Source organism: Myotis brandtii, unplaced genomic scaffold (genome assembly GCF_000412655.1).
Source record: "Myotis brandtii unplaced genomic scaffold, ASM41265v1 scaffold186, whole genome shotgun sequence".
In the NCBI taxonomy this organism is placed as follows: domain Eukaryota; kingdom Metazoa; phylum Chordata; class Mammalia; order Chiroptera; family Vespertilionidae; genus Myotis; species Myotis brandtii.
In genome coordinates, this window is record NW_005356905.1 from 1,470,677 (window position 1) to 1,497,381 (window position 26,705).

Genomic DNA, 26,705 nt, shown 5'->3' on the forward strand with positions numbered 1-26,705 from the left:
CATACAAATAATCTTTTTAAAGTTTTCTCATTAAATTGTTCAATTCCTCTCATTTTTATTAATATGTGTGATTTAATGATGAAACATTTAGATTCTAAAAAGGAGACACACACAGGAGAAAGAAAAGAATTCCCTCCAAAATGTCAAAGATAATTCTCACTAAAGCCTTATTAAATTGGATTTGCTTAAGAGTAATGACTAACAACTTTAGTCAGAAGTTTAATTAAGAAAAGAGAGGTTGAGAGCATGGACTTTGGAGTTAGAGAAACCTAGGTTCAAATCCCAGCTCTGCTCCTTACCCCTGTCACCTTGGGAGCACTGTTCACCTCTCTGGGCCTCAGTTGCACTCCTCTATAAAATGCAAACACTGACCATGTCGTAAATGATTATAGTGACCTTTCAAGGAGAAAATCCAAGAAAAGCATTTAGCCTAGTGTATCTTCTCCATGCAATTACACCTTTTCAAGTACATTTTTACATCAAATTGGGCTAATAGAATAATGCCAGTAAAGATCTTCAGGAATCCTGCATATCCTATCAATGGATATAATTTGCACATGTTACTTAAAAATACTTGAAAGTGATTGATAGTCTTAAGCAATTATAATGACTTATCCAGGAGCTCTATTTGTCAAGTTTGGGGCTAAGTGACTTAGAAACCTTGTCCTTGACTCCTTGCAAGAATTACAAAGAAGTTATTATTATTCTCATTTTGTGGATAAGCAAAATATAGGCCAATAAGCTTAGTACTTTGCCCAAGGCCACAGCTAATGAGACATAAAACCTACATCACTCTAAGTGCACTTACTTTCTGGGGGGAAATGATGAACTCACCTCCACCAGTGCATACAGCAGAAGCTACAGCTACAGAGGGAACTATTTCCTCTGAAAGCAAAACCCTGAAAACTGGCGGAGCAACTCCTTCACATTGACCAAACAAAATGGAAACCACACAGAAGCTGGTAGGAAAGGCCATTAACCACCCAGTGCAATGATTCACAGTTGGGAGGAAACTCAAAACCTGGAGCTTCTTCCTGAGGAGCAAAAGGTTCACACCCCAACTTTTAAGACCAGCACCACAAAGACAAGCCCCCAAAAATCTGGCTCTGAAGACCAACTGGGCTCATGCCCAGGAGACCCATGGGCTAAGGCAAACTGAGGAACAGCTCTTTTTGTTTTAATCCTCACCCAAGGGTATGTGTTATTTTTTAAAAATTGATTTCAGAGAGAGGGAGGGAGGGAGGGGAGAGAGAGAGAGAGAGAGAGAGAGAGAGAGAGCGAGAGAGAGAGAGAGAAAGAAACATCGGTGGGTTGCCTCCTGTACGTGCCTGAAGCTACAACTTGGGTATGTGCCCTGACCAGGAATTAAACCCACAGCCTTTTGGAGTACAGGAGGGTATCCAAATAACGGAGCCACTGGCCAGGGCTGAGGAGCAGCTCTTAAAGGGCTTGTGCCCAGACTTACCCTCCCCAGGGCCCAGCGCAGAAGCAGCCCTTTGAAAAATGCCCAGACTCTAGGTGAAAGAGACGCATTTGCTAATTTTAAAGCACAGGTCTGAGGGGCAGGACCTGCTGGGATACTCTCCAGGGATGGAGTCTGGCTGGTGCCATCTTCCTGCCTCCCTCTGCCTTGCTAAAGCAGGTAGGGGCCGTCTTTCTCTCTCTCTCTCTTTTTAAATTTGTTCTTTTTATTTTTCCTTTTTTTTCTTTTCTTACTCTTTTTTTTTTTCAGTAAGTGCCATCTTTGTACTCCCCCCTGCCTGGCTCCAGCCAGGGAGCCCCATCTTCGCCCCATCTTTGCCCCCTCCCTCTGCCGCACTCCAGAGTACCAGCATCTCCCATAGGGGGGCTTCTACACATGTCCTGTGCCCTGGTTTTACGTCTGGTGACCTGGTTTTTGTGGCTGCTGCTCAGGGGATAGCTCTTGATTTCCTGGCTATAGTGGCCAGAGGGCTTGAGTTGTTTGGACTCATGGGACTGTAACAATTGTAGAGATAGTTCTTGACAGGCCACCACCCCTTGGGATGCTGCATAGACAGTCAGAGGGTGAGCGGAGGTGCACTCTTTCTGTGAAGGAGGCCTACTTGTCCTGGAGCTTCCGGGCAGGCTTCAGTGAGGCACACAGCTAGAGCCTGCGAGGGTGCTTGCTCTCAGAGAACGTGGGCTGGGGGACACAGCTTTGCGCTCTCCCTTTGCCTTGCTACCACTCACTGGTGTCTTCCAAAAAGGAGCTTATACACTTGTCTAGAGCCCTGGTTTTTGCAACTGTCACCCAGAGCATATCGCCAGCTGTCCGTGCTCCGGTGGATCATGGGACTTATGCTTGTGGTCCTGCAGGATGTATATTTGTATTCTTTAAAAACTGGGGCCTGCGTGTCTGGCTTCCAGTCAGCTGGAATCCAGCTGCTGACTGAGATCCTCTTCTTTGAATCACTGACTGGTCTTGGCACACCCTCAACATTGGGGAGCGGTGAAAAATAACAGGCTGCCTGGACAGTCACAAAGGTTTGAGAGACAACCAAGAGCTAGGGCAGGGTTGAATGATGTTTATCTCCTTCAGAAGGCTGATCTTTGACTAGGAGAGGTGGCTGTTTTCATCTAATGCAGTGGTTCTCAACCTTCTGGCCCTTTAAATACAGTTCCTCATGTTGTGACCCAACCATAAAATTATTTTCGTTGCTACTTCATAACTCTAATGTTGCTACTGTTATGAATCGTAATGTAAATATCTGATATGCAGGATGGTCTTAGGCGACCCCTGTGAAAGGGTCGTTTGACCGCCAAAGGGGGTCAATGTGCTTCAAATACAGCTTCAAATACAGGTTGAGAACCGCTGATCTAATGCATAGAAACCAATGCAGAGTCATGCAAAAATAAGGAAACAAAGGAATGTGTTCCCAATGAAAGAAAATGATAGAACCTTTGGAAAAACCCTTCATGAAATGGAGCTAAGTAGTCTTCCTGATAAAGTAAGGAGCTGAAGTTAGGAATTGCAAACCAGGCAGAAACTGGAGTGGAGGAGAAACAGGCCAGAGGTGCGGGATGCTGTGGGAAACCTGAGGGCTATGCAGGGGCCCTTTCCTGGCATTTGGGCAGGTTTGTCAGGACACAGGCTTGGGGCAGACACCAAGTAATGAAAACATGACCTATATGTTAGAGTCACTTTTAGTTGCATGTAGACAGTTACACAGGGATGTAAAGAAAATAGGCGTTCTGCTTACCCACTAAGTCAGAATGTGACGACCATGCCCACGTCTTGCTCCTGCTGTATACCTGTCTCGCTGAACCATGAGGAGGGAGCACAGTGCGGTGGGGACACAGGGAATCTGGTCCAAGTATGGGTCTGTCCATTAGTTCCATCTTCTTCCCCGAAACTTGGCCAGGACTCTTGTTGCAATTCAGACTAATGTGTATAGAGAGAGGTTATATTGGAGCCCCTGACAGAAAGACCCAGGGCCTAATGTGCCTCAAGCACAGCTAGACTCAGGTGGTGGAAAAAAGGTCATCAGACACCTGCATTTCTTCTTCTATAAGCTCTGCTCTTCATCTTCTTCATTCTCACAGGGGCTCCCTAACGTTGTGGCAAAGTGGCCATGGACGGCTCTAGGCTTATCTCCTACCAGCTGAAACTCTCCAGGTGAAAGGGGGCTTCTTTCTCAGCAGTCTTGCCTTGGTCTGACTTGAGCCATGCCATTGCCTCCTGGCTAGTCAGCCCCAACACACAGGCTGCTCTCTGCAGTGCAGGGGTAAGATCTGTTCCACCCAACACTCATGGGAAAATGGTGCTGGAACAAAAGAAGGAGAGACTCATGTTGGGCAGGCAAAACCTGCCCCTATGGTGTAACAGTGCCCTCCTGACAGCTCATCGGTGGTAAGGATTGAGTGGGAGAATACACACAAAAAGAGCTGTGTGTAATTAGATATTGTCTCCTGTGGCCTTTTTTGATGGTGTCCTCTTTTTCCCATCTCCAAATTCAGTCTACTTGATAATAATGTGTTGTTTTGAACTTTTAAAAATTATTTAGTAAGATGGGAGAGCTAGTAACGTTCATGTGAGATTCAGATTTCTGACTGTTCTTGTAAAGGTGACAGAACCCAATTATGGGATTCTTCTTTACCAGAAGCAGGCACTGCCCAGCCGACCCTCACCTGGCCTCGGGTGACATCTGGGATCCTCTTCATGTCTTTAGTATTTCCACATTCTCTTGTAAATTAAAAAAGGAAGAAACTATCCATCCACTTGGAAGAAAAGAAGATTGAATACTTAACCTCTGACTTAAGGAAAACTGATACATCACTTTCCAGATTCCATAGAGCTAGGAGGGATGCCTCAGTGCAAATCCACCCGTGCAGACCTCACCTCAGTTTTGATCAGCGGTGTTATGTTCTTTAAAGGTGTCACACTGCCCTCTGGTGCTCAACAGGCTAAAATGTAATATCTCAAGTGGCCACTATTCTCTTTCTATATTCTCTGAATAATCAAGGTGAGAGAGTGAGAGAAGGAGAGGGAAGGAGGAGGGGGGGGGGGGGGGGGGGGGGGGGAATCCCTAGCACATGCGAGAGAGAGAGAGAGAGAGAGATCATTCTATCTTAAAAATCACTTTTAAAATGTCAGAGGTTTTTAAGCCCTTGAGGGGCAGAATTTGTCAGCAGGACCCTGGGAGACACTCAGCTACTCAGCACTTCCAGCGCTTGGGAGAATGTGGAAACCACTAACAGCTTCCAAAAGATTAATACTCCTCAATAAAATGTGTCCCCCAAAGAAGCAACAAGACCCAGGCATGCAGTCTTACAGGGCCTTCTTTGAGATTATGCGGAAAATCTTTAAACCAAAGAAAAATAACAAAGGATGCATCACATAATGAAACAGTGACCACCTAGAACCCACACCAGGGTCAGATCCTACTTTAATGGGACCTAAAGTATATATAATTCAGAGGGCCCTTTTAAAAAAAAGCCTAAAACATATCTACCTTTGCAATTTTATATAAACCATGAAGAGCCTTGTAGGCTCTAGCAGAAGCTTCTGGCCTCTAAGTAAGTAAGGGCCCCTGAGAGTTAAATTTCATAGTTTCAGAGAAATTGGCCTCGGATACCAAGGTATCGTTTCACTGCAGCTTCAGGACTTTTCCTTGAGCGTTGTAACTCGCAGAGCCTTAATAAATTAGGGAACACAGACACACTCAATAAGGTGGTAGCATTTTTTGTGTTCTTTATATCCTCTGACTGTTGAAAATTGATCGTCTTTGAACCATTCGAGCCAAATGAAAGAAAATCAGTTTGTTTATACAGAAACAACTTTAATGACTTCAGTTGTATGTGGAAGAATTATAGAAGATCAGACGCTTCCGGGAGTCTAGAGGAGATGGTGAAAGAATTAGTGTAACTATTTTAAAAGGCTGAATCCTGACACTTGGTCTTTATGTTCAGCTCACTCCCTGGAGAGGACAGATTGTGTTCACTGATCACTTGTAAAAATCTAGATGTTAATCACTAAGATTACAAGCCAGTCCAAGTGGGAAAAAATCACCTAGCTTTCACAAAGAAGAGGTTTCTAAGATGCAGAGACAGAGAAGCAGCGATCAGACTGTCAAACCTCAGAGGGAAAGTAGGGGAGGGTGGGGGTTAGGGGGAGAGATCAACCAAAGGACTTGTGTGCATGCATATAAGCCCATTCAATGGACACAGACAACAGCGGGGTGAGAGCATGAGTGAGGGGGGGGTTGGGGATTAATGGGGGGATGAGCACACACATGTAATACCTTAATCAATAAAGAAATTAAAGATTGAAAAAATAATAATAAATGGAATTATATAATATATATAAAAAAGAAGCGGTTTCTATTACCCAGAGCAGAAGATGACATTTTTTGGATACTAAACATAGGAAATAAGTTTTTTTAGAGCCTGGACGGTGTTGCTCAATGGTTGAGCTTTGACCTATGAACCAGGAGGTCATGGTTCAATTCCCAGGTAGTGCACATGCCCAGGTTGTGGGCTCAATCCCCAGTGTGGGGCTTGTGGGGGGCAGCTGATCGATGAGTCTCTCTCATCATTGATGTTTCTATATCTCTCTCCCTCTCCTTTTCTCTCTGAAATCAATAAAAAATATAAAATAATTAATAATAATAAAAGCATAATATGCTAATTAGACCAGATGTCCAGAAGGACATTCTTCTGTCCTTCCAGACAAAGCTGGGGCTATGAGGTGAGCCCGGGTCCTGGGTGCCAGAGGGAAGCTGGTGCCTGCAACCGAGGGAAGGAAGGCCTACTCTTGCACGAATTTCGTGCATCAGGCCTCTAGTAAAGTAATAAAATAAAAAGTTTCCTTAGATGAAATCTCAAGCAGCCACTTAATCGCACATTACTTTAATTTTCTGAGTAGTACATAATGCTCTCAGATATTTTTTCTTCTCCATTTCTTTATTTATCAAACATTCTCTATGTCTGTAAAATCCGTGACCACAGGGCTCTTGCCTATATTGTCCCAGAGCAGGGCCACTGCATCGTCCAGAGCCCAGGGCTGACCCTGGCACAGAACAGTCCTCCACAGTGCTGTCCTGAATGAACGAGCAAGTGTTTTGTCAGCCTGTGCATTATTCTCATTTGAAATATAAGATGAGAAATGGAAAGATTTTGTGTTCCATAGATCAAAGTACATTTACATGAGCAGAGCAGTTTCACTTTGACGGATGACTTTTTCTGACTCAGTTGATACTTGTGGACTGATTGAGCTTAGTCATGTCTGTGAAAGTCAAACCAGTAAAACAGAGAGACAGTCGGGTCTTCTGATTTCTGTGCCACATTCTGTGTGTGCCATTTCCCCGGCTCCAAAGCCACTTCCTTCAGACTCCTTGTGCTAAGTCTGTGTGCTGTGACAGTGTGTGTGCTGTTTATTATTATTATTATTATTATTGTTATTATTATTTTTGTAGCATTCAGCGAGCGTGGCGCGAGTACCTGCAGCGGCAGGACCCCCTGGAGAAGAGGTGCCCGTCCCCGCCCTCCGTGTCCTCGGACAAGCTGAGCAGCTCCGTCAGCATGAACACCTTCTCCGACAGCAGCACACCCGTGAGTGCCATTTTCCTCTCCATGGTCTGACCGGCCAGGCCAATCCCCTGATCACCGGGGCCTTGGCTCCAAGAGAGCAATCTTGGGATGTGAGCGGGTGGCTTGTGATTGGAGGACGTCCATTGCTTATTTGCTGAATGTGAACCCACGGTGAGGGTTTGCTGTCGCCAAATGAAGACATGATTCATAAACACAGAGTATCAACTCTGAGGGAAATGATGCCTTGGACATCAACCTCATTTATGTGTTTGCCTTCCTCTATTACCGAGAGTACCTTCCTTTTCTTTATAACAGCATGCTCCATTTAGTCTGTGCCTCTGGTGGTGTTTTGTGGTGCTAATATCATAGGAGATTAGTTTGGTTGTAAAGATCATAAAGAGAACTTTTACAGAAAGTATTGAAAAGGATTACTAACTCAGAGGTTACAACTTGAATGCCCACAGGGGCCAGGTAAGTCACCCGTGTGACTGATGGGGGCCGAGTGTGCGCTAACTGAAGGACACAGGCCTCCCCTGAATGGCAGCCCCGTGGAGCTCCTGGAAGTGGGTTGCTGTGTAGGGATACAGGATGGCTCTTGTCAAAATTCATCTTCTTTCTTCAGGGGAGGCCAGAAATCCAGAATTTTAAATGTCGGCAACAAGAAAATTTAAAACATATCTAGACCATGTCTGCAGACCACACTTGTTCCAAGGGCCACCAGTTTAAGATCCCTGGGTACAGAGTTAAGGAGAGGAACAACCTGCTGGAAGTCTCTATTTAAACAATGACCACAACCAAGTGTGGTAGGAAATAAATGATTAGGTGATTATAATGTAGAGTTTTGCAGATTTAGCCTTTGTCATAATTTATGAATAGTTACTGGAATACTGGAAGAGGGTAGGAAGAAAAATGAAGTAACTATCCAAGGGTATTATTTTTTAAAAAAATATTCCTTAACAACTTTGTAATCCTCTTATTTGTCAAAAGGTTTCCCAACAGCCAAAATAATGTAGTCACATTGGGAGCACGCAAAGGTTACTTCGAAATGTTTTCAGATGATTGCATTGTGTATTCTTTAATGAACAGTTTTATCTAGTTGTTGATTCTAAATTGAGTTTATAGCTGTGCAAATAACAGTGGCAGAAAATCCTTTAATGAACAGTTTTATCTAGCTGTTGATTCTAAAGAGAGAGCAGTAAGTTGAGTTTATAGCTGTGCAAATAACAGTGGCAGAAAATCTATTTTTAGCTGTCAGCAGAAATTGAATACTTAGTGAATCGGCACTTTTTAAGAGAGTTTTTGGGGGGAGTGAATGGTCTTAGTTGCCCTTAGTATATCACTAGAGGGCGCGCATGAACCACATTGGAAAATGGTTGAGTTCAGTAGAGTTTATATTTAAGTCTTGATTTGAGAGTGAAAAACAATGTGAAAATTGAGTGTTTGGGATACCTTCTCTGTGAAGGTCAATAGAAGGTGAAAGTTAAAAGGCTTTTAAGATTCTATGTGAATGATGGACACTCAATCTCAGAAATCAGTGCCTGTGGGTTTAAGTTTGTGTTTGCTCTCCATGCACTCCCACCTTGGCTAACCTGTCACAAACAGATGCACTTCCTCTAATAACCAGCTGACCTGGATGACTCCCTGTGCTGAGCAGAGAATGAAGCCTTTCACATACTTCTGCTCCGATTGTTTTGGTTACGCACAATGGTTAATATAGATTTAGAATAGTTCTGCTTGCCCTGCTGGTGTGGCACAGTGGTTGAGCATCGACCTATGAACCAGGTCACAGTTCAATTCCCAGTCAGGGCACATGCCCGGGTTGCAGGTTCGATCCTCAGTGTGGGGCGTGCAGGAGGCAGCCGATCCATGATTCTCTCTCATCGTTGATGTTTCTATCTCTCTCTCCCTGTCCCTTCCGCTCTGAAGTCAATAAAAATATATTTAAGTAAAAAGAATAGTTCTGCTCTACAACATATATCAACAGTAATGTCTCAGTATGAGCTCCCAAATTCATCATCTTGATAAGAACGGAGCCCTTACTAAATGCAGGGTACTTTGCCCTGGCTGGTGTGGCTCAGTTGGTTGTACTCCGTCGGTCACCTGCCCAGGTTTTGGGCTCGATCCCCAGTGAGGGGCTTGTGAGAGGCAGCCAATCGATGTTTTGTTCTCACATTAATGTTTCTCTCTCTCTCTCTCTCTCTCTCTCTCTCTCTCTCTCTCTCTTCCCCCCCTCTCTAAAAATCAATTTTAAAAATCTTTTAAAAAAATACCAGATACTTTACTAATGCTTTCTGTGGATTACTTCATTTAATCCTCTCAATGACCATATGAATAATTATTATCTCCATTTTACAGATGATGAAAATGAGACTTAGAGATATAATTAACTTGCTCTGGGCTACGCATCTGACTGGAGCCCACACACTGCACTATTCTATCATACTGTGCCACTTGGAAAAAAGACTGTTTAGACATGGTCAAGCATTGGAAGAGACAATCAGTTAATGAATTTTAAAGATTATTTTACAATTTAATAGGTATAAACAGTGAATTAAATAATTGAAAAGAGAATCCTTGCTTGATTTTGTAAATTGCCTAATTTAATGCTCTTTGATTAAAACCTCAAGCCTCAGCTGCTCAATGCCAAATTGAAAGAGCAACAGGAGGGAAGATAATATTAAGTATTATTAGCAATTTGCATATTAAGTACCATTATACCACAATGTATCATGCGGTAACAGAAAAATTTGTTTTTAGAAATAGCAATCTTGAGCCTGGCCTGTGTGGCTCAGGTGATTGAGCATCGACCTATGAACCAGGAGGTCACATTTTGATACCGGTCAGGGCACATGCCTGGGTTGTGGGCTCGATGCCCAGTAGGGGGCATGCAGGAGGCAGCCAATCAATGGTTCTCATCATTGATGTTTCTCTTTCTCCTTCCCTCTCAACTTCCTCTCTGAAATCATTTATTTTTTAAGAAAAGGAACATGGTATCTATTTTAAAAAAGAAATAGCAATTTTGAATAATAACTGTTACCATAGGTATCAAAATGAGAAAAAAGTAATTAAAAATAAAAAAAAAACACTAAAAATATTGTGATTGCACCGAGGAGAACGGTGGAAAATGCGTTGTGTGCTTTTCATTAATCAATTTCATATGACCAAACACTTATTCTTTTAGTTCCCAGCTCTGAGAAATCTGTAATTTGCCTCATAGGATATCATAGAAAGAAAGTATAGTATGATATATTCTAAACTAGACTGGTAACCTTTTCACAAATAATTCGCCTACTCCTGCAGATAAATCCAGAAAAATCTTTGAATTGTTTGGAGACATTCTCAGTCCCATTTGGCTTGGATTGGCTCCATCTCCCTCAGCCTTTCTCCTGGCGATGCCCACTTTCTGCCATTGGTTCCCCATATTTTATGGTCTGGCCTGTAGGGAGCAGTGTGGCTCATAGAGTCAGGCCCCAGACCACCTGACTTAAAATAGCAGCTCTCTGCTATTTTTGTGAGTCTAAGACATAATACCTGACAGGTCCCTCTTCGTCGGCAAACTGGAAATAACAACCATCTCAGAGATGAGTTAGAGTCACTGTGAAGATTAAATGGCACTACATATGTAAAACAAGACACATGATGCTTCTCCATAAATGTTAGCCCATTCTGAATCTGCTCTTAGAAAACACTCCATGTGTTCAAAATGCTGAGGAACAGTTGTGAAGAACAGAGGTGGAATTTTTAACTTGATTCCAACTGGGGAGGCACAGTGCCTGTTTCTGATTCACCAAATGAATCCGTGAGAATCAAATTATCCCATAGAATATGAGTATATATATACGTACATACATACACACACACACACACACATGATGTGTATTCAGAATGTGTATGTATATTATGAGATTGGAGCTGCACATTATAAAAGTAATAAATTAAGCATTTATTTTAGTGTTGCTCCTTTTAAAGACTAATTTTCAAGATCCAAAGGTAAAACCAGGTACAAATCCTTTTGCCTTTAAATGAGTGGCCTCTTCTGAGAGGCCAAACCTGTATACTTAGTTAAAGCAAGCCTAGATCATTTTCTTCCCTTCAGACCTGAGGAAGAAGACATGGGAGGATCTGTAGCAAGGTGGGGAGAATGGGGCTACTTGGCCTTACCTCTCAGGCAAATCAGTGTAGGAAGTGCCATTCCAGTAGCTGCACACCCCAGCCTCCAGGTCTTGATGCTCTCCTGTTCAGGAAGAATTGCAGTTCTGAGCGGGTTCAAGGGCAGTGGTTTGGGCCAGTTGAAGACCCCGTTACCTGGAAAGAAGGCTGTGGAGCCCTCATATCGATGGCACTGATTGAGTGGTCCTGGCTTTTAGCAAGAGTAGCTGGGTAGTTAGCAAGGGGCATCCAGGTGGCCCACCAAACCTTCCCAAGTATACTACCAAGAGCCAGCACTGCCCATCTGCCAAATGTGCATGTGCACCTACATTCAAACTCCTTTATTAGCCTTCAAGTTTTATTTCCTTTTTTTTTTGAGATTTACAATTTCCAGGCTTTAAACACATCAGGAAAACTCTAGTGACTGAAGGGAGAAAGTATTTTTACAAAGTCGCACTTGTTTTTGGGGGGAACTCAGGCCCTAAAAGGAATTCCCTGGTACCCGTTCCAATATAACCTTGAAAGCTATAAAGTTATAGAGAATGTAAGCCTTGTGCTACCTAATAATTTAGTAACCTAGATTTTCCAGGTCACAACCAAGTTATAGTATTATGCCCAGCTATTGTTATAAACTTAAGCCCCATGAGTTCTAGTGTCTGAGCACCCCAATTCTCACACCCCTGAATAGCAAATTCTTTGTTAGTCTATTTGTCTTAAATTTTGGTTCAAGGAATGCAGTATAGAATCATATGTGGAACAGAACTGGATCTATTTTTCTTTGAACCAGGCACTTACAGAACCAATGTTTTCTCTTCACAAGTCTTAGAAATGATATTATGTGACATATAATTATATATAACAGTTTGAATGAATATATGTATGTATAAAAATATCTTTACATCACAGACACTCTTCTTTTTATGTCTTTGAATATGAGTGATAGTATACATTTATTTTCATAATTATCCTTTTAACTTAATGATTGGAGGACATTTTTCTTGATAGGTTTAAAAATGAGCATGTTTTTTTTGAGACACTGCTAATATTGAGCATTTCCAGGGTTCAGAATAATATACAAAATTGACAATTTGCTATTTGATATCTGACTTATTCATCTATAATAATATAATAAATCCTCCTTAGCAGCCTCAGAGTTACTGACCTGTGAGTATAGATTCAAAAACCTAGGCATTAAGTGCCCCATTTTGATAAAGAGAATGGAGAAAGAACTTGTTCTCTTTGTAGTTTACCTCAAGTCCAGTGTCCACATTTGCCCTCATGTGAGTCCTGTCTTTATTCTGCAGCTTAGATGAGATAAAGTATTGAACCCCTAGTTTAGACCCAGAGTGCACCCTCTGTTACAAAATCCACTTTCATTGTTATAAATCGGCATGATACCCATTAGGTGGGCATGAAAGAAGCTTTAGGATCCAAGGAGAAACTGGATGGGGTGGAACTGGAAAGTTTATTGCAGGGGTGGGCAACCTTTTTGTGAGTGCTTGCCAAAACCAGCAAAATCTCTGACTCAAAATTCTTCTGTGTGCCAATGCTAATTTTTTGAGAACATGTTACACCTATTTGATATCTCTTAAGGTGTATGTATGTGAAGAACCTTGAAGAAATAATAAAATTCATTCGAGCGACAAAAACACAGTATATGATGATGAAAAATACATTTATTTTTTAATGTATACATGTACACTGATAGTCCGACAGAAAACTTTATGACTCCGTTTGATATTATCAGTGGGACTTTTGCTGCTGCATCACTGATGACAGAGATTTTACATCAGGTTTATATTTCGTGACCTTCAGAGATATGCACGAGCTACTACTTTCATCCGTCAGGCTACTCCTATTACGAGACTTAACAAAATTCATCACTGAGAACAAAGATTCACAAGCGTATGTGGATGAAACCAAAACACTGGTCGGATCTAGGAAGGCAGGGAGAGTTAAGGCAGAGGCATAGAAATTGCTCTTCCCCTCTCTCGTCAATCCATGTCTATGGTCTTTAAGATAACTTGTTATGTAAAATTATTTATTTATCTAAGATGCACCTACACTGAATTTATCTGAAAAATAAAAAAGTCGATATTAAGAAAAAAATTGTAAATGGAAGATTATAAGAGAGGGTTTCTCGTGCTGGCAAAAGTTACTGGCGTGCCATGTTTGGCACGCGTGCCAGGGGTTGCCCACCCCTGCTCTAGTAACAAGTAAACAACCATGACAGAGGATAAAATATAGTAAAAAGCAAAAACCAAACAATAACAAGTGGAAAACTTGGCCGGCCTCTTTCAGTGATTGGAAGTAAAAATAATTCAGAAGCAGCCACCTAGAAATGAACTTAAAGCCCCTTTGGTCTTATCCATTTCCAAGATAAATATTGCATTTGATAAAAATGATTCCAAAACCAAAGTTACAATTTTTGGAAGTCACCTTAATATTTAATGAGGCACTTATCTCCTGGCCAGTTTGTCTAAGTCAAGAGATCTAGGGGGGCTTTATTGAGATTTTTATTGTTTGGTTAATAGCCATGGTGGATATATGTGAATACCACCTTTAAAATGTTCAAGACTGAAATTATTATGACTATGGTAAAGTAAAACTCTAGAGCCTCAAGATTTGTTTGATCATAAGAAGACTAAAATTGCTGGGTCCTTAATGTTACCTTCTGCAATCGTGGCTGACTGCCAAACATATAGTGTTGTATTTCACCATTGTCATAGAATAGTCCTATTTCAAAGAAACAGAATTTCCGGAGGATGAGGCCCAGAAATCAGGATTTTAAAAAGATTCCCAGGTGATTCTAATGTGCAGCCAGGGTTGAGAACCACTGTCTTAGAGCCTTCTAGTTAACAAACATTTCCAATCTGCAGGAAGGGTATTTTGATTTTATGTTTTTCCAAGCTTCTCGGACCATGAAACTCATTAAGAGTCACACCTTACTGAACTATTGATCCATGAAAACTTCAGGAAACACTATCCTACAGTTAATAGTTGTTGAGGAAAATTCCAAGTGTTAGAGGTTTTTTTTTTTGTTTTGTTTTGTTTTTAAATGACTCAATAATATATATGAGCTGAACAATGTATTTGGAATTGCAATTTTATGCAATTTTAACATAGGACATCTTTTTATAGGCCTGTATCATAGAGCTGTATTATGCAAATGAAAAGTTTATTAAGTTAGATCATGTATAAAACTTGTTACAGTAACTGGCTAGTGGGTAAATGAAGACCAAGTCTTGGCAACAGGATAACAGTGTTAGAATATGGGCTTTTAGGGAGTCAATAAGTAACTGTTTTTAGCTTCTTAATTTCAGAACTTATTTTGAAAGATAAGAGATTTAGGCAAAGTGATATCAAAATCTCAGCTTTATTTTCTGTCAAAGCTGGATTTGAGGGAATAACTCTGACTTGTGGCTCCAGTGGGCTTCCTACCACTGAACTTCGGATTTAAGGAAGCCTACCCATCATAGGACACACTTGAAAGCTGCCGGCCTCCCCCACAGATCTTGTGCAGGGAGGTGGATCCCATAGAAAAATGGAGGGAGAATAATCCTGGGCTGCTGAGTTCCTTTGCCTAATCCTTCAACCAGTTAACTCCTTCCGCCTTCATGGAGAGCATTAAAGGGTGGAAATCAGAGACTGGGAGTATTTAGGAAAGTGCTTCCTCCTAGAAACCTGATGAGATGGGAAGATGAGAGCCACCCCCCACCCCCCGACTGGATGCTTCATGTAGCAACAATCGGCCTTTTATCATGACAAATGTCATAAATATTTTTACTGATTTGGATTGTTATATGATTGTATACAATGTAATATATTAATTACTGCAGTGTTTTCCAAATAAGAATTACTTTGGGAACTTAAAAAATGCTGATTCCAGAACCACAACAGATGTATTGCATCAGAATGATCTGGGAAGAGGCCTGGGATTCTGTATTTTTAAAAATATTCTAGGCAACCTTCTCATTGTGAAGGCATAGAAAACACTGATCTATAGAAATTGCAAAAAACATCAGCTTTAGTAAGGAAACTTACATGACCAGAACCTCTCGGTGGTCAATATTTTTCAAGATTTAATTTTGAGGTTTTAGCATTGCATACCTAGTTTCAGGAGGTGCGGAGGCAAAATTCTCCCGATTTAATTCCAAAACAATTACTGTTGTTTTAATAGAATTTTCTCAGTGGCAGAGTTTGTATAGAAATTCAGTTTTCTCTTCCTCAGATTTTTTATTCTTGATAAAAAAAACTTGGCAGAGTACTACGCTTTTCAAGGAAGGTATCTGTTGTTTGATCCATTTCATGGTGTTTATTTCAAGATACCAACAGCACTTTATTTTTTCTTTTCAACATCCTGTTCTGCAGTTTCCTTGACTCTTTTTGCCCAGATGCCAAAGAGCTGGGCATTGGCGCAGGCCATGCAATGACTGGTGAATGCCTTGAAGTTTTCCTCCTCCTCTGTGATGATGCTGGCTTTCTCCTTCTTGTAGATGTTCCGTATGGACATGACTGGTCCGATCAGCTGGGTGGCCAACCTGAGTTCTTCAGTAGTACTGTCTCCCTTCTTGGGGCCGAGGGCTTCCTGGGGAAGAGTATGAGTCGGAGCAGTACTCCTTCAGCCACTGCAGGTTGGCCTGCAGGGACTCGGTGGACTTGTTCCACTTCTTCAGATCCACTGAGATCCCGATGATCTGGGCCACCTTTTCGTGGAGGCCGAAACCTCTTGGTGTGGTACCTCGTCATGGGCCATCTCACCATGGGGCATCTCACTAAGAAGCATTTCACTATGGGCCAGAAGATGGGTCCTGATACAGGGCATTTTGGTTTTTATGAAAAGGGGATACACGTTCCGTATGGACACGACTGGTCCGATCAGCTGGGTGGCCGACCTGAGTTCTTCAGTAGCACTGTCTCCCTTCTTGGGGCCAAGGGCTTCCTGGGGAAGAGTATGAGTCGGAGCGGTACTCCTTCAGCCACTGCAGGTTGGCCTGCAGGGACTCGGTGGACTTGTTCCACTTCTTCAGATCCACTGAGATCCCGATGATCTGGGCCACCTTTTCGTGGAGGCCGAAACCTCTTGGTGTGGTACCTCGTCGTGGGCCATCTCACTATGGGGCATTTCACTAAGGAGCATTTCACTATGGGCCAGAAGATGGGTCCAGACACAGGGCATTTTGGTTTTTATGAAAAGGGGATACATTCAATAAACACTGCTTAGATTGAAGTTATTCTTCTCTTTGACTATCAGGATTATTGAGAGTTGGCATGATGGAAATTAGATGATTTAACTATTAGCTGACAGGAATGTCAGATATGACTAAAAATCCTAAATTATGATGTGTCATACATAGCTGAGAAAGATAAAAGAAATACATTACACAGAATGGAAATGGGCATTTCTCATTATTACACATCCTATAATATTATATATATTATTTTATAGGAAGCTATTACTTTACATGTACAGATTGGTTACAATGTAGTTAAAATTTTGTTACTTTATTCAGAGCTAGAAAACATCTAAAAATAATGAGTTAAAGAAAGTTTTCTACCAACATTTGAAAACATACATTTTTCAGAGATAGTAAGATTTTTTTAACATCTATAAAACATTTTTTTTAAGTTCCATTAAGTAAAATGTTGTCAGGAGTTGAAGACAGTTGCCTTCATTTTTATTTTGTAATCTTTATGGATTGATTTTTAAAAGAGTAAGTTGTTTTTAACCTGCTAAAAATTCTGTCATGTTTTAGAAGCAGATTCTATCTTTCCACAATTCCTCTAGTTCCCAAAACAGCTCCGAGGGGGAAAACCCCTTCTTCACTGTATTCACCATGAGTTAGTTACATTATTCATTTCCTAAAGCAGAGCCAGAGCTGATCTTACATTAAACAGAGACTCTGCTGCATATGTGAGAAATCAATTGATTTTCTCTTCATAGCACTGTATTGATAGGGTTAAGTATATTGATAGAAGACTGTGCTATTTAATACAAGTAGATTTTCAAGAAAATCACTATGCCAAGCACTCCCTGGAAGGACTTCATCTACATACAGCAGCAACTGTGACCTGCTTTAGAGATGACATCATTGGGTGTCGTGTGGCTCCTTACGCGTTTCAGCCTCAGAAGGAGATAATCTGTGAAAGCCACAAGAGCCTGATTTCTGCTGCGACAGTCTTCAGCAGACAGGAGCCGGGCTGGAGGGACGCATATCTGTTTACATGGTGTGTGCAGTGGCTTGTGGAATTCTGAGCTTTATTTCATTTCTTATCAAAAAGTGCATGTTATGATAGGATGGAGCGAATTGGCTGCTTTGGACTAATGGGAGCTCGTTTTCTGCATTAAGATCAAGAACTTTTCTGGAATCCTCTGTTCTCTGAGTAGCCTTGTATTCTGTATGTGTTTTTTCAATTTGAAGAACACTGACAAAAATCAGCAAACTCCAGTTCCCAAGAGCTCTCTCTCTCTCTTTTGTCAATACCTGAAGATTTATGCCCCAGAATCTTTGAGCTGCCTGAGCATCGGGGTTGATAACTTGAAGGGCAAAGCCTCTCCTTTGTAGTATGTGTTACAGAAAATTTTCAGATACCTTTACTTGCTAACACAGGCGGCAGGCCCTCTATGGATTTCTTTCAAAGCCGGTTCCAATAAACTCCTCTCAAATGGGCAAGAGTAACTGTTCAGCACCATGGTGGATTTCTTTCAAAGCCGGTTCCAATAAACTCTTTCCTCTCAAATGGGCAAGAGTAACTGTTCAGCACCATGGAGAGGTCTGGACAGCATGCGAGGACATGGGACTGTGACCACAGCAAGCAGTCGGACAGTGTAAGTTTTACAAACACTTGTCACCTACTTTAGGTGAATAGTATTTTTATAGATAGAGAGAGGAAACTCCAAAGTCTAACCAAGCCAGGATAAATTTAAGCTATAAAAAGTGATGGCCTTCATTAGATTTTAAATTCAGGATTAACCATTTAAAATATTATATTAGAAAGTGTTAGTACAGTAATTTGAAAAATTACTTTCTCATTGTATATGTTGGTATGTGGATGCTTGGTGCTTTGAATTTTGAGTATCTGAGTTTTTGTTTTAATTCACCACAAAGTAATTGCCTTGCAATTGCTTTGGAAATAGCATTTTCACATACCCATTAACTAGTTTGAAATGTAGAGATTGTTGCCCTTGGTAAACACAAGGCTCTCTTTTAGAAAGTAGTTTCTGATTTTTGCTCATTGGGAAGGACAGTTTTAAACTTTCTAACTGCTGATCATACTTTCAGTTACCAAAGGAGAAAATGTCTAGGTATTCTAATGTCAGGACACATAGAGAATATTTGATGACTTATGAAATTTTAAATTTACTGATATACGATATATAAACTACAGACTATACTAAGTGGTAAGGATAGATCTTTTTATAAAATTATTAGATATGGGCCACTGCAGAAGGACTTGTAGGAATCATTGAAAATATGTAATTAGTTTCAAAAGAGTCCAATTTAATTATTCAAACCAGAAATTTAAAAAATGGTTTATTCAAAAACCTTTTAACACTCTCTTTAAAACTGTCAAAAGTGTAATTTCATGATATCACCCAGACAATGAAGAAAGATACTTTGAATTGCTATCATGAATGCCCCCAGTAGATATTTTAATTAACTATTCAAATTTGTCTAAGAGAATATAGTGTCATAAAAATAATTTGACAAATTATTATCTTTTCTCAGGCCTGTTGTGGGGTTTGGAACATTTATTTATGCTGAACCATTTATTTTAAAGTCTAATTAAGCTATCTTTTTATATTATTATAATATGTAATTTATTTCCTTCAATAGTTCTCCTCATATGTACAAATCAATAATAATATGTAATTTACTTAGCTAAACCCCTAATTCATTATAAAATTATAATGAATTCTTTCTATTATATAGGATTTCCAAGTGAATTTGCTGCTGCTTCTTAACTCTTCAATAATTTGGCATTTGTTTTTTGGGTAAATTTTGTCTGGAGTGTAAAATTTTGGAGGAAGTGACTTAATTTAAATTTGAGTTCTTGTTATACATTTTTGTCAGCTTTGCTTAATAGATCCACTGATGATTTCTTTAATTGATGTTAATATTTAAAAGAACTCTGTTTTTGAAAAGAGTGAAAGGTAGATTTATTATTCCAATTCTTTTTGTTTAATTTCCCCAAATTTTATAATTATGCTTTGATTTTTACATATGAATAAGTAGCGCTTTTCACATACTGTTGAGTGCACTTCTCTGATTTTAAAACTTTGATTGTTCTTTTATGATAAACTGTCTCCATTCCCTGCGGGTGGTGGACTTTGGACAAATCATTCTGGTTGATTAGACTGTAGCATTCTAATTTAGAGGATTTGCAGCTTATGTGATAAGATGCATCTGCTTTATATTCTGAAATGGGGTAAATGCACTTGATTCAGAAATTTATTCTCTAGCAATCTTTGTCTCTGTCACCGTCTCTCAAAGATGTGATTCACTTATGATACTATCAGAAGTGTAATGTTTCATATTTCTTGTTTTTCCACACATATTTTAGTGATGTATCTATAACACCAAACAATCTAAAATAACATTGTGCAGTTAGTTGAGATATGGTTGTCTATTTATTTAACCAAAAATTGTTGCTGTATGACAGACCACAAACATGTTTTGGTTTGGTGGCCTTTTAATCATTGTTGAAATCATCTGAACAATAGAAAAATATCCAGAACTATTTATGTGAGCAATTCACATTTCTTTTCTTTCTTTTTTTCCCCCTATAACAGTCTGGTGGTAGCAGATGTGCATGAACAATCTTAAATTTAGTTGAGTGACATTTTGCTTTTCTTGCCAATGTAAAAATGTGCTCATGGATCTCTTTTGTGTGTGTGGTCCATACACCCTTGCAAAGGTTTTAGAACCTTTGGCTACAAGGGATTTAAGGGCGTATTTAGTTAATGAAAACCACCCTATTGAGGATGCTTTTCAGGGTTGCTGAACATAGAGGGAACTGATTGGCAGGTATGATTCTTACTACGGATTTCAACCTTTCTTGACACTAAGAGAGATACACTTGTTTGGGGAATAGTTTTTACATCTGAGATACTCACAGACTCATTTCTGCTGCATTGGCCCCACCACAGCTTCCTACCAGAAGCAGCTCTTCTAGCTACAGTTCCCATAGGACCAGTTCAGGAGGGTAGAGACCAAAAGTGGAATGTGTTGTAGGAAGGTCCCAAAGAGTAGATTCTCAGGGGGAAATGGGGATTCTTTGGATTATTTCAGTGAAGCAGGACCCCCGTTGGTTCCAATGGATCCTAAGCTTGTTTTAGTGAGTTTCTAGCATTATGAGCATTATGGGTAGGGCTCAGTTGACATCAGGTGAGCAAGGGAAGTTCTCCAACTTCTTAAAGAATCATCCTGGGTTGATGCTTCTGCACCGAGATTTCCATCAAGTGATTGCTGTCCTCTGTCGTCATGTTTTACTGTCAGTGTCCCTTCCTTCTCTGAACTGTACTCCCAAGGGACAGTCCTACTTTACAGTGCATGTGGGTCCTAAATGGATATGACCTAACTGATTGGAGATTTATATTAAATATTACTAGAAACGGTGGCGTAAGCTGAACTGTTTCAGAGAACTGAAAAGAGCTTAAAGACTTTCCAAGGAAGACTTCCAAATAGTTGGAATATCTTCCAGAAAGATATAAGTCTGCATATCATGCTTTTCTCCCTTTAACTAGTCTTTCAAATGCCAGTTCCTCTAAATGAACCTGGCTCCCTCCCATAAGTAAACTCAAGCTGGAGCACATGAAATACAAGCACACATCTAGTTGGGCAGTTAGGAGAAGAATTCAGGCCATTTCCATTTTACCTAATTGATCTTGTGCTAATTCTTATGTGGATCATTGACACCATCTCATCTGCTCTTCTGCACACGACACACTGTATTACACAGCATGACTCCATTAATAAGACCCATCTTGATGGAAAAACCCATTTTAAATTTAACATTATGCAGTGATCTCACCACTATGGTCAAAAAGAGACATCTCTCCACCTGGGGTTTCATTTTGGGTGAATTGGAATTGACGGGCAGATCTGTACTGGGCAGATAATGGTGTTGGCATAGAAAACATGTCCTTTGACTATCCATGATTTATAAATAAGTATCTTTATATTTTAAGAAGTGGTCAGATCTAGACTGAGCCTAAATTTGAGGATAGTTAGAAAAGAAGATCAAGCTTCAATACCTTAGAGCAGGGGTGGGAATGTCCATCCTGAGGGCTGTATAAGGCCTGTGAAATCATTTGGTCTGGCCCTGCCAAGCATTGGGGTGAGTTAATTAAATTTTTGACCAAATATAGCAGGCACATTTCTAAGATGATAATTTTGTATGGAACTGTACAAATATAAGGATAGCATTATATATGGACTTTATGACTCTGAAGGGCTTTTGTCCAACCCCTGCCTTAGAGCAAGTCATACAAATTTGCCCATGTTTACTTAACTTTTGTTGGAACTATACAAATATAAGGATAGCATTATATATGGACTTTATGACTCTGAAGGGCTTTTGTTTTTTTTAAATCTCTGTGGAGAAAATAAAGAATGATGGGTGGAAAAATAATAATACATTTTTGGCTGGTTAAGTAGCCTTCCTGAAATTGTGTTAACTAATGAATCAGAGTTAGCCTGGAGGTGCTTATCTAGTGATGTGTAATAGGTGTCTGTCATAAATATTGTTTTTTATCAATGAACTTAAATATAATATTTTTCCTACCTCTCATTTAATAGTTGGGGAAATTTCATTCAGGAGAGGAGAAACAACTTCCTAACGTTAGATAGCTGGTCAGCTGCAAAGGTAGAGCTAAAAAACAGATTTTTTTCTGACTCCTGGGCAAGAGAATTTCTACTGGGATGTGGTGTCACCAAGGAACCCCAATGCTGAGCAATCAGTTGAAGTTTTATGGAGAAATTTTCTTAATTTAAAATAAAAAACAACTATTTAAACTTTGGAGCTGTTGTTCAATGGTATAGGCTTTTCCGTAAAGCAGTGAGCTTCTCATTACCAGAAATATGCATGCACAGACTGGATGGTCCATGTTGGAGATCCTGTAGAAAGGGATTCTATATTGTTGAAGGGTGTGTGTATGTGTACTGGTTGGACTAGATGATCTCTGATATCTCTTTCAACTTGAACATGGGTGGAGACATTAGTAAATGTTGTCTCATTAAAAGCAGAAAACAAGAATAATTTCTTTATTCAGCAAACATTTATTAGATACATACTTAAGCCACTGGTGTTTCTATGAACTGATATGACTATCCAAATCTGACTAAACCCTCCAAGAAACCACCCATTTGAGGACTAAGAAAGGGGGAGATTGGGGGGGAAAACACACCCAGGAGGGAGAGTAAGACATATCTCTTGGACCTATTTGAGAAAGGAAAACCAGGTTTGTGGGTCGGGGGCGGGGGGTGGGGGGGAAGAAAATCAGGGTATAATCTAGCATGGAGATATGTCAATGCATAAAACAGAAACAAAAAAATTTAGAATTTACTGATCTCTAATAAATTCTATGATTCTATTCAGGAATGTCAAATCTCTAATGAGCTTTTTTGCTTGCATCCTTTTCACCTGTGTAGTTGTAGCTGCATGATCTACCCTTAGAGAGTCTATCTGTCCTTTTCCTAATCAGGAAAAATTCTGAAGCTGTAGACCATCAATTCAAGGGCTCAACATCAAGTCAACCTTACTTCTGGCCCTGCTCTGAATTTGAATATTTCCTTGATTAGCTAGATTTTTTACAATACATGGTATATTTTGGCTATGCTGTAGCAAATAGATCCCCCAAAGTATAATAGCTCAAACACAACAGGAGTTTATTTCCTGATTAGGTATCAGTGCTGGACCAATGAGCAGGTCAATGTATGGACCCTCCTTCATACAGTCATTCAGAGAACCCAGGATGGTGTAGGCTCGGTTACCTTTAACATATGGCTTTCACCCTAAAGCAAACCATAAAGGGAAAAAGAAATGGAGCAGTGTACGTGGAAGGTTTTAATGGGCCAGGTCTGACAGACACACACGTCACTCAGTTCACACTTTTTTTACTGAACTCAGTCACATGCCACACCTAACTGCAAGGGTGACTGGGAAATAGAGTCCTACTTTATCTACTGGATATATAAAAATAAGACAAAACATGCATTTTAGATCACTTAGTTATTTCTGCCCTATCTGGACTTCTGTTCTACCTGGGATACATAAAAATAAGACAAAGCATGCATTTGAGATCACTTACCATAGTTATTTCTGCCCTATCTGGACTTCTGTTCTACCTGGGAGGAATCTTCCTTCAAACTTGTAGTTCGTGCTGCTACAAACGTAACATGCACTGCTAGCTCTGCTCAGCATTCACTCCTCTATAACCTTAGCCAATGCTTGTTTCAGTCTTCCAGGTTGCAGACCACAGAACCTGGCCCTAGTTCATTCCAGCTAAAAATGAATTTGTTAAAAAGGTATCAGCTATCTAACTGAATTCACAAGGAGGCTAGAGAATCAGGCTCAGAAAACAAGGAGGCACTAAAGGAAACTGGTTGGCCGGAACCTCAGGCAAAGGCATACCGCAGGGACAGCCTGGCTGGAGTGCTGCTGACCTTATGAGACAGTGGCTGCCTTGCCATGAGGAGTTCTAAAACGTGCCTTGCTTCCCTGAGACACTTCCTTTCAGACTCAGAGCCCTGAACCAGGGCTATCCCAGTGACTGGCTTAGATCATGTGTTCAAGCCAGATTGCCAGGATTCACAGAAGAGATGTTATTTTCATAGTGGGGGGTAGAGTCCTATCCCTTGCAGTAACTCCCATAACAGTGGAATCTGTAATTATGGGAAGGGGGCTTAGATGTACTTAAAAAAGAAAAAAGAAAGAAGGAACAGATCCACTGTGCCTGCTGTTGTAAGATGCCCCTTATGCTGCATTAGCTCTACCAATGGTGCATGCCAACATGTCAATTCTCACTGATTCCAGTTGGCCACACGCCTAGTCTATGCCTTGTTGTCCCTCCTGGGATATGTTTTTATCGCTTTCACCAGTTTATTACCTCTCACACATCCCACTCCCCACCCAGCATCCTGTGTGAGACTTATATCCTGGCCCTTTCTAATGCTCACTGAGCTTTTCAGGTCCTTTCCTATAACACTTGGCATTGTTTTGAGAACAAAATCCAGACCTTGGACCTTATGTGATAAGGTATACATGGTCATTGCACAGACATTTGACCCTTTTCATCTGTAAAATGTGTAAGTCAGCTGGCTCAATTCCTACTAGTCTCAAAGGGATGCTGAGAAGCTTAACAAGATGGTGCTTCGAGATATTTGGAACACAGGGTGGCATTATCACATTATTGTTTTAGCAACTGTTCACTTGAAGGGAGAAAATAAAGAGTGGGAATTTAATGCCAGAGAGGTTTTTGGCACTTTGTCAATTCAACATTAGCTTTGAGGGCTTCTGGAAATTTGCCTGAAATTTTTCAGTACCAAGCAGCTAAAAGCTGTGTTTTTCTGGGCTTGTGATAGGATGGCTTTAAGCATTTGTGAGAGATGAGCTGTGCCAGACCCATTTTCCAGTGTCCCACCAACAGACACAAAAAAGCCATGCACACGTTGTCTATGGCTGCCTATACCCGCATTCCGCACTTGGAGCAGCACCTCTAACTAGTGCCAGCAGGAAAGGGATGGGAGAGGAGTGATCCGTGTACGCATGTGTGGTGGGAGCTCTCTGTCTGACATGTGGGCCGTGTGGCTGGGAAGCTTCTATTTGAGAGGCTAGATGGACCCTATTGAAGGTCACGGAACCTTCCATAGACTGTTCAAAATCTCCCACATCGGTTCTCTTTGAAAGAGAACTATTCATTCTGCACATGTCACATTTGCCAACTGAACAAAAAATGGGCTAATTAGAAACAGGAAGAAGTATATACTCTTTTTTAAAAATATATTTTATTGATTTTTTACAGAGAGGAAGGGAGAGAGATAGAGAGTCAGAAACATCGATGAGAGAGAAACATCGATCAGCCGCCTCCCGCACATCTCCCACTGGGGATGTGCCCGCAACCCAGGTACATGCCCTTGACCGGAATCGAACCTGGAACCCTTCAGTCTGCAGGCTGACGCTCTATCCACTGAGCCAAACCGGTTTTGGCAGAAAGAAGTATATACTCTTGGAACTTCATTTTAATGTTTTTGGAAGGAAGAGAAAGGCAGGAAAACTTGTTGGGATCCAGGGAAGCATTTATTCATGTGAAGTTTAACCAGTTAACTGCCACGCATCCAAAACGGAAACCATCCCCACACGCCACGATATTTTGAATTTAATTTAAAAAATCAATTTGCAATGAATATTATAAAAATAAATAAATTACTCACAATTCGGGTGTTCTTGAATATTTTCAGTTGAAAAATCTCACGAAAAATGATTTTAAAGTTGGTCTATAGATGCTTATGGCAGGCAAACGGTTAAGCTATGTGATCATAATTACATGGGAGGGTTCTAAATAGTTTCTTTATTTGGATCAGAATCATTTTCAAAAACGTAGGCTTCCACATATGTGCCTCTATATATATATATAGAGGAAATATATATATATATATATATTTCAAAAATAGTAATATTTCCTTCATATATTTCAGAAAAAGGTGCTAATAGGGGTTTTTCAGTGTAGAGAGTGAAAAGGTGCAGCGTTGAATCTGCTTCCTCTTAGTAAAGACACTTTGCATCTTTGCAAAGACCAGAAAATCTGAGCTTCGTCGGTGGAAGAAGGGAGCTACTTGCACTTTAAAACTAAGTACAGTGACTACTAGTTTCTCTAAAACTGTTTAGGAAACGAGGCTTTTAGATAAATGAAATCTACCAATAATGGCAGGACACCTTTTTAAAAATCAACATATTTTGGAAGATAATGTTCTAAATTACATTATAAAAGACTGTCTCATTTTATAGCAATGCTTATTTCTTTCTAATTATAATGTGTATCTATGCTTATTTTAGAAAATATGGACAACATTTTAAAAGTATTTCTTACCCTTAATCTAATAGACAGAGACCACCATTATTAATATTTTGGTGAATTTCCTTAGAATTAGGCACATACACTGGAGATTATATATTTAATATTAAATATAAATATATAAAATTATATAGAGAGATATTAAATATAAATATTTTCTTAAGAAATATTTCCAATATTTTTGAACTTTGCTATTTAAACTCCATGTTTTAATTTATATGCCATTAAAATTCCTCAAATTCTGATAGGTATATGAGCTGTAATTCACTGAACCATGACACCTACTCATATCAACAGCATCATATTGGGGGTGTTTATATATTCTTACACTTCTAGTTCCTTAAAAGAGATTCCCATAAGTAGCATACATTTTTTTATACATTTTTTTAAGGATCTTGATACATATTGTTACATTTCTGGAAATGTTTTG

The 26,705-nt window shown here is 40.1% G+C and overlaps 1 protein-coding gene and 1 pseudogene across 1 annotated transcript in view; one reads left to right on the forward strand and one right to left on the reverse strand.

Moving 5' to 3' along the window:
• LOC102250813 (schwannomin-interacting protein 1) overlaps positions 1 to 26,705 on the forward strand; it is a 683,922-nt gene that overhangs the window by 150,953 nt on the left and 506,264 nt on the right. Inside the window, exon 4 of the mRNA XM_014537973.1 lies at positions 6,936 to 7,071. Coding sequence (XP_014393459.1) covers positions 6,936 to 7,071 — 136 coding nt within the window. The remainder of the gene's footprint in view (positions 1 to 6,935; positions 7,072 to 26,705) is intronic.
• On the reverse strand, positions 15,539 to 21,343 carry LOC102248712 (annotated as a pseudogene).